The sequence below is a fragment of the Nesoenas mayeri genome, assembly GCF_963082525.1.
Source record: "Nesoenas mayeri genome assembly, chromosome: 1".
NCBI lineage: Eukaryota > Metazoa > Chordata > Aves > Columbiformes > Columbidae > Nesoenas > Nesoenas mayeri.
The window spans coordinates 74,371,579-74,380,846 of NC_137541.1; the positions used below are offsets into that span (position 1 = coordinate 74,371,579).

Below are 9,268 nucleotides of genomic sequence, written 5' to 3' on the forward strand. Positions count from 1 at the left end.
TGATGCTAAAGGAGCTGTATAATACTAAAAGGAAGAAAAATGTAAAAGCCCACCAATGGAGGTTACTTAACAGGCCTTCAAAACCTTTGCAGCTTTCTCCTTCAAGTTTGTGGAGGGAGGGTAAATGCTCTCCTTCCATCCCAGCCCACCTTCAGCTTTTTCTTTTGCATTTTCTGAGAGTGGGATATTTGTCTATAGACCATGATCAGAAACTTCCAGATTGGCAACATATGAAAGATACATTAGAAGGCCTTCAAAATCAGGAGGAAGGTTCATTATTCTTTTTCATATACATATCCCAAGAGTTATTTATAGCTCCATCTTGTAGCTGCTAGCTGATGTACCACAACCTCCTAGAGTCAGTAAAACATCACAGCATGTTGTATGTCCATAATTGTGCAAATGGAGTGTTTTGTAATACAATAAATTTAGCATTTAGCTAAATGTTTGCATCTCATGGAAGCAATGCAGCAGCAAAAAAACCTTCACAAGAAGTCATAGGACTGTTAGAGAGAGAAGCACTGAACGTACTCTTTTTACCCCATCCTTATACCTCGCCATCTCAAAACAAATCCAGTCCATGGTAGCTATATTGTTCGAAAGCACACAGTTGGATAGGGATTAGTCTTGAATGTTCTAATTCTTTGGTATTACCCTCTAAAGATAAAGAGACTGTCTTACATAAAGCATAGGTATACTCTGCTAATGTGATCTTAATGGATTCTTGCCCTGTACCATTAAGAGCAGCTAGGAACAGTTTTTGTTTGACTGATGTGTTAGTTACATGCATGAAGTTTTTTAGGGGTGTATGGAATGGGAATAACCAAAATGGAATTTTTCCAATACCTTTATAAAAATTGAAAATTAGTCAGCTTATTAAAATAATTTTCCTATGAAACTGACCTCTTTGTCCTTCAAAAATGTTCCATTTACCAAAACTAAGCAATTATTTTTTTCCAAGAGAAAAGGTGGCTTCAGAATACAAAACTATAAAGTTTCATATTTTTCTTTAGCTTCTTTGCTGAAAAGATAAAATTGACCCAAAAAAATAATTGGGAAATAATGTGAAGAACTGCTCACCATATTTGCTTAACTCCTGCCTTGATTATTTGAAGTCCTTTGGGTGAATTTATCACTGGTAACAAAGAAATATGCAGAGTGTGTTTCTCTTTGGGTTGTCTTTCTGGTAATATTGGCAGCAAAGTCATTCCATAAGTAATAAATGCTAGTGTCTGAACCTCTGCTAGACACACATAAATTGACTGAAATCAGTGCAAATGTGGACTTCATCAGAGAAGTTAAAAACAAAGTAGGAAAGTTTTGGGGAGAGGGTTAAGACTTCCAGTAACCACTGTCTCAGCAGTGTTGGGAGCACAGACCCTCCCAGTGTAGCACCTCAGCTTCTCTTCAAGTCCCAAACCCCACACAGCAGATAAGCGGAACTGAAGAGAAGCTGCTGGTGGCACACAGGAGGTAGGAGGAATAAGCTTTTCTTCATTGGCAAGCCTGCACACTGGGCCTGCCCACAATTTGAGATATATGGGGAGTATATTTGTGATATATGGGAATGTATCTGAGATACGTGGGGAATATACCCCATCACATGGCACTAAGCTTTTGGAAGAACCTCATAGGTATCTGATTGTAGTCTGGATTTATTGTGTAATTGAGATAACTGCTAACACTATGACTGAAACTGTGTTCTGGCATATCTGCAGAAGTTGTTTGGAAGTGTTCAGAAAATAACAATAGAAGAGAATAAGTCTTAGATTTTTTGGGGGGGAGAAAGACATAATGATAAATACAATATTCTGTCAGTACATACTACATTTTTGGGAATGACCATGAAGCATTTTTATAGGCATATTTCCTTAATACTTATCTAATTAAGAAAGGACAATGGTTGGTAGCAATTCTTTGTTCATAATAGAGGATCTTCTATGGAACTTTCCATGAATGCTATATCTACCTTCGAAGTGAAGGATCCTGCAGTGTGATACGTTAATTGCAGTAATTCACACAGATTGGAGCCACTGGAAATTTTCCTTCTGCAAAGCTATCTGTGTAATTTTTATTTTGGCTCAATTTCCATTCAAAAATCAGGCATTATTAATACTGAGCTCCAAGAGGTCCCTAATGAAATATGGTGGCATTTTCAGTTGAACAGTTTATGTTAAGTTAGTTATTTTGAATATTCCAAAATGGTAGAAAAAACTCTTTTTTTAATTAAGTTCCTTGCTGTGCATGGCAATGGGTCAAAACCAGATGCTGTTCTCCTGGGGCTATGAACCACTCCAGTTAATTTACTTTTCTCCTTTTTTTTTTTTTTCTTTTTGAAATGGGCTGAATAACAAGTGTTCATTTCCCTCATGCCAATCATAATGTCTTTGTAGTAGGATATGGTTCGTGGTTTGAACATGTGCAAGAATTTTGGGAACATCACATGGATGCCAATGTACTTTTTCTCAAGTATGAAGATATGCATAAGGTAGGTTAGGTGTAGCAAAAAGGTATTATAATTACGTTTAGCATCATAATCTGTAAAATACGTAAAGTAAAATATTTGCTTATCTCCATGTTTGAGCTCCCTAATGTCTGATACCATTTTTAAAGCATTGATATTCAATAGCTTCTATGGACTTTCAGCTCTCTCATAAACCCGATAATTTGCTCAGGAATCTGCCTGTGTCCATCCATGCGCATTAAACTACTCAGAGAAGGCAGAAATGTGTAACTGTTCAGTGCTTGCTACACTCAGCCCTGGACATTCATTTAAAAGAAGTGTCTTGCAGTGTGTACTGTGTCAATGAGAAAAAAGCATATCATCAGTGTTTTGTCCTATATATTTGGCACTTACTCTGATTATTTGCTTGTTCTTAGTGTCTTCTGTGAAACAATGTTGAAAACCATTAGGGATGATCATGTAGCATAAGGTGAACAGAATTATTTGGTCCTTATGGTATGCTGGCTAATAAATCCACTATATTTTAAAACAGAAATTTAGTGGAAATACTACATAGACTATTGGTTTCAATTTCCTGTTGCAATAATATATTTTGAGAATTAATGAAAATACTTCAAAATGTTTATTTGAGTGGAAAATTATTGCAAACATGGGAAGAACCCAGCTCCTATCTCTAAACTTCAAAAAAGCAAATTCAGGAGAGAACTCAATAAAGCTGAGTAAATTATAATTTCAGCTTTACTGAGCCTTCTGATGGAGTGGGATGCTAAAAGAAGATGTAATACAATCAGAATAATTTAAAAAGCTTAGTAGAAATTATTTCAAACCCATGGTTTTGAATAATGATATATTCCTAGCTGTGCTCACTGATGGGTGCTGCCAAAAGCTGGTGGCATCACAGTATCCTTCTGCTTCCTGATAAACATTGCTCTTTTGTCCTTGCAACTCCAGAAGTCTTACTCATACTGAGGAACCCCGGAGTTTTGGATGTATAAGTTAGTGACTGCTTATTCTCAGAGGCCACCTCACTAAATCATTTCCGTCTACATGAACTTAGCGCCAGAAGCTAATGATGAAGGAAGGGCTGCTCTAACATTTGTAGTCACTTATTTTACCAAGATCAAAAATCAAAGTAACTTTTAATTCCTCCAAAATACATTTGTATTCCGAAGTGATCAGTTAAGGCTGTGGGGTTGTCTGAAGTGGGAGGCATCACAGTAACTTTGCAGTTCCCCATTGTAGTATGTGAAGAGGTGAGCTTATGTGACTGTGTTTTCTGCTGATCTGTCTTACCTTTATTACTTTAAATGTGTTTATTTTCCACAAGCTGAAAGGTGGCAAAATTTTAAGACAATGATGCTTCTACAGCTTCTGCTTATTTATTTTTCACACTCATCAGGATATAATTTGAAATATTTAAACTCATTGAAAAAAGGTAATTTAAAATATTGTAAAATAACCTATTTTAAAATATTCTCTTACAGGACCTAGCAACAATGGTTGAGCAACTGGTGAGGTTCTTAGGAGTTTCTTATGACAAAGCACAGTTGGAATCCATGGTGGAACACTGCCATCAACTCATTGATCAGTGCTGTAATGCAGAAGCACTTCCCGTTGGCAGGGGTATGTTTAAAACCCACAGTAAAACTCTGGTTGTGGAAGCTGCAAGAAGCAACTGACAACTTAGTAACCTCCAGGATGTGTTAAGATGTTGGTGAAATATTGCTGTGTAAATGATGGGAGGAAACTGACTATCGGTGCAGTCTTGGGGTTATTTTAAAATAAAGTTAGGTAGAAGTGACTAAAAAGAATGGAAACGTCAAAGATCAACAGTGTATATTCAACACCATGCAAACCACCCTGTTAGAGGGTCTTTGGCTTACTTCGATGGATTGAGCTGTTCATGCTGAGAAGACTGCACTGTTCCTTCTGACCTTTAGCGTGTCAAAGCCCACACAATTTCATACAGTTTATCTTGGCCTAAGACCTTGTGTTTGAGTGTATCAGATTTTCTAGAATAACAGACAATTCTAATTTGAAGGCATCAAATGGCAAGGAGCTGTAGTTTTGTTCATGAGCTTTTTCTTGTCGTTGTCTACCCTAGCTGTTTAAAATGTGTTAAACTTCTAGATGTTTATTCTGGTGAGGTGTCTCTGTAGGAACCTGAAGTGCCCTTAAAGCTACTGATGCATCTGGCCTTTGAATAATGTCAAGAAATCAAGTCCTTTCTCAGTCTTCCTTCCAATAAGCATGAAAAGTCACTCAGTAAGTCTCCCTCAAATTGTTTTCTCTAGGCTGCTTTACAGCATTTAAAAGTTTTTTTTAAAAAATGAGAGCATAAGGTGAAGATGGAGAATTCCTATGTCAACCTCACAAATGCCTTATCCAGACATAAAATCCCTTTATCCACTGATTTAATCCAGTTTTAACTGGAACTGTCTCTGCCCGTCTCCCTTGTTTGTCCATCCATGGCCACACTAGCACTTTTTGCTACAGCATCATACACAAAATGTGTCATTTGTCATGACCACACTCTTTTCAGAAGAACTAGTAGCAGGGTCTTGTCCCTTAGTCAGGGAGCCCGACCTGAATACTTTGCTCTTAGGTTTCTGTGTAGGAGCCCTTTCCATACTACCTCTCTCAGCCAAACTTAATATCTGCAGATTTTATCACCTATAGTTTTTATGATTATTTTCAAATCTCTGATAAAAATAATATCATCAGTCCTCCTTGACTGCTAATTCTGAGTTAGCTGGGTGTTTTTCATTTGTCATGCATTTTGTTGACATTATGTAGTTCTCTTAAAAAACATTGAGAGGGCACGCCTTACAAAAGCCTATTGTATCTTTTCATTCACCTTTAATACAGTCAAACTGTGATCTTAGGAACACTTAATCAGGTCTGAGGGCAAGTTTGCTTTCCATGAAAGCAGTTTCACTGATATTCTACACTTCCTTTGTGTCTGTCTTGGCAGAGCCCTATGCCAGCTTTTTCTTTACTTGGCTCAGGCTGTCATCAGAGTAACTGACTCAAGAGAACTTGCTCTGTTTGTATGTTGGCACAAATGTTTCAGGATGTCATACTTGGAAGAAAAGCCATTGCTTTCCCCTCCTTGCTTTTATTTGTGAGTTTGCACACCTGTTATGGAAGGGCTCTTAGTGTTTTATGTATGGGCCATATACTCCAGTTCTTACAGTAGGACCTAGAAAACAGATTTCTATTAGTAGTTTTCTGTCGTAACTCTACATGCCACCTCTTTTTGTCTGAATTCACTTACGTTATGGTAAATGATGAGTCTTGAAATAAATATCTCAAGTTAGTTGGCTTGAGGTAAAATTCCAGTGAAAATAAAGGAGTTTATAGTTTCTCTGAAAGACCTAATCTGTTTGCTAAAGTTCCTGGTAGAATCTCTACTGAATGGTGTGTTTTCGTTCCCTTATTTATCTTGCCTTCAGCTCTCATCCTACCATCCTCTTATTACTTCAAAATGAAAATTCAGCATGTAATACAACTTATATCTTATGTAAAAACAAGATACCGTCTCATTTGCAGTGGGATTTTATGGCACATTGCCTGTTTACCAACCCACTTCTCTGCTATGAAGACAAGATCACAAAATAATGAGTCTGGTAAGAAGACATCCTGAGAGCCTTGGATAAAGCGTTCAATGTCAGTGCAAGGTTTTACAAACAACAGAGCTGTATACTCCTCCATTGACTTGCATTTGTCACAAAAAACCTAGGTTTGTTCCTAACCTCCACGATGTGGACATCTCTGGAGCAGCTGCACTGCCACACACTATGCATAGCACAGAACCCCCCTCCTTGTCCAGTGAAGGCCAGAAAGGCATTTTTTAAAGAAAGGCGAGGTTGTAATACACAAGAAAAGAGACCAGAACTGCTGGTGAAACCTTCCACAGGCAGAAAGGTCAACTGCTGTCTCTGCTGGACCATTCCTCTGCACCCAGATAAACAGGGTGATGTCCACTTCAGCTGCATGCACCATTTGTACATGGTGTTAGTGTTCGTTGTTGTGCAGTGGAGTCTCCAAACTCCTAGTCAAGTGTCAGAGCCTCATATTTATAGCGTCTACAAAGCTTTCAAACAGAAGCCTCCATTTTGTGATAGAGAAGGAAGGGAGCTACAGCAGTTAATGTAATATTTTGTCATTTGCTCACTGTGTGCTTTTTATTGAAAATATTCTTATTTTGAATTTCTTTTGTTCGCTGTCTCTAGCTTTTACAGTATTTTGTTACTTCAGAATGCAGCTTTGTTAACAGTGCTTTGTTCCTTCTCTGTTTGTTTCTGTGACAAAGAATGGTGGCAATAACATGACAGCTTATTGTAATTTGTTTTAAATACTTTTAATTTGTCATTCGTTACATTTACTTTCTTATTTTGCTTTATTTTAGTTCTTCATTTTTTTCTTCTTTTAGCACATTGATCTTTACTCTGAAGATAACCCTGAGCTGCTGTGAAAGCAGAACAATGGTTAGATATGTTACTTATATTTGACTGTTATCACATCCTAATTTACACAGTTGCATGATTCAAATCATAAACCAGGTGGGTGACTTTTTGACAAGCTATCAATTCATATGGTTAAAAAAACAAAAGTGACAAATAATCCACTGTATATGTCCTTCATAGAACTTGTCATCTGTCCATACATGTTGTTAGGGAGATTCGGAAATAAAAGGCTTATCTTTCCCAAGCAGAGGAAGAAAATGTTTTATTATAGTTATTGAAAGGGAAATACAGGATTTTAGGTTTCATGCTGTACTTTATGCAATTATAGTTGCCAGAGCAAAACTGAAATAAATATCAGATGTTTGATTGCAAGTGTTTTCTTAATGTTTTTTTTTTTATACAGGAGAAATTTTGTGAAAGCGATAAATGATGCATTGTCAGTGAGTTTCAGGTTCCTTTGATCTTTCGATCCTGAAAACAAACTAGCACACTATCGTACCTTCAGGAGGTACAGGAAAATCCTAATTTCATAGAACAGCCTTTGCCACACATACTACACCATCATGTTAATATGTAATTTGTAGATGTTTCTGGGAGTTTTGTCTTTGGACTCAATTATAGAGCTGCTGCATAAAAGCAATGGTAATTAAATTAAATGAGTATTCTCTTTATGCATCAAATGCATAATTAAGCTCCCTACATGTAGTTTTGTTCTTGCTGTCATGATTAAACTCTCTGGTAGCACAGTCCCAATTCTCCTTTCATTTATTCCAGTTGAACAAGCCTGGATTTTGTCTTCATTTGTATCCAGTACAAATGAGAAGAGAATTGGGCCTCTCAGTCTGGTTACTCCATGGCTTACTCAATAAGTGACCTTGGCTGACTTGGTGTTAAATAAATTTTGGACTGCAGTGAAACAGTGGTTAAGGGGTTTGCAGCCTTTGACTGGTAGGTTCAGCAGTGTCACCAGATTACGTTACCAGTTGGATTCAGTAGAATAAAGAATAGTCCATACAAGGCAAAAGTGTTCAGTGTTCATATTGCATCCACCAATTCCTGTGTACAAAATCTAAATTGCACAAACTGGGTGTATGGCATTTGTTCTCTTCTATAGATACAATCTACGCACTCATGTTTAACAATTCTCTTCATACTGAGAAATGTAAGTTCATCTGTTGAACTTATCTTTAAATATAAGATAGTAGAAATTAGTAATGATAATATTATATCTCAATCAGAATTCAATAGTCAGTTTAATACACCGTATTCCATGTGGCTTTTGGATAGTTCTCTAACCAATGTATGCTGAAAACACAGTAATTTTGAAATGTATTGTTTTTAGCTGTTGAAGATATTAAACAGCCATAGTTTGCACTGAAACCAGAAATCCACTTGTAAATAAACACACACACCAAAATCTGTATTCATTTCTAATTAAGGCTAAAGCAAAATCTCACAAAAATCTGAATTCTTGTATAATACTTGCCTGGTACAGATGACAAGGTGTTTGGTGCTTATCTTGAGGCTTTGCAAGGCTTGTAGCAGGGGAATTGGGTAAGGCGATGAACAGCCTTAGGACTCGTTGAGCTTTCAATGGAAGCCAAGACTGATGAGCACCTCACAGGTGATACTTGGTGCTCTGCATAATTAGACTGTAGATACTTGGTGTCCTGTTATGTACGTTCTCTGACTTGTGTTCCTTCTCTGTGTTTCAGGACGAGTTGGCCTATGGAAAGACATCTTCACTGTTTCAATGAATGAGAAATTTGATTTAGTTTATAAACAGAAGATGGGAAAATGTGACCTCACATTTGATTTTTATCTATAAAAATGCATGCATATGATATCCAAATATAGCTAGAAGTGCTTTATGCATTCATTTATTACCTGCTGGACAAACTACTGTGGCTATTATATGTAACAAGATTTAAAGAAAGAAAAACAATCTTAAGTAAACCATATCAGATAAAATTATCTTTGATCCTAAACAGCTGTTTATCTTCTGGTATTTTAATCCTTTATCCACATGCAAGAACTTCTTAGACTATACTAGAATATTCAGCTGTTATGGAATGTATTATATACGTATAAGGTATGTATCATATATGCAACTAGAATGTACACCTTTTCAGCCCCACATTGATTATTTAATGTGTTTTATAAAAGTTTTTCACTAGAACCTAAATAAATGTCCATAAACCAAATAAAAAATTATTGCAGAGGGAAACAAGTAACAGGCCAAAACTGTATGCTAGAATGATCTCAGGGGTTAAACGTCACATTTATTTTTATAGCAGGTGAATCGAGTATAAATAAATCCCATTCCAAAATAGTA

The 9,268-nt window shown here is 36.6% G+C and overlaps 1 protein-coding gene across 1 annotated transcript in view; it reads left to right on the forward strand.

The window, feature by feature from the left end:
• SULT4A1 (sulfotransferase family 4A member 1) overlaps positions 1-8,761 on the forward strand; it is a gene marked incomplete at both ends in the record, with an annotated part of 30,264 nt that extends 21,503 nt beyond the window's left edge. The window contains 3 exons of the mRNA XM_080355789.1: positions 2,394-2,488; positions 3,949-4,087; positions 8,649-8,761. Coding sequence (XP_080211915.1) covers positions 2,394-2,488; positions 3,949-4,087; positions 8,649-8,761 — 347 coding nt within the window. The remainder of the gene's footprint in view (positions 1-2,393; positions 2,489-3,948; positions 4,088-8,648) is intronic.
• Positions 8,762-9,268: the final 507 nt, after the last annotated feature.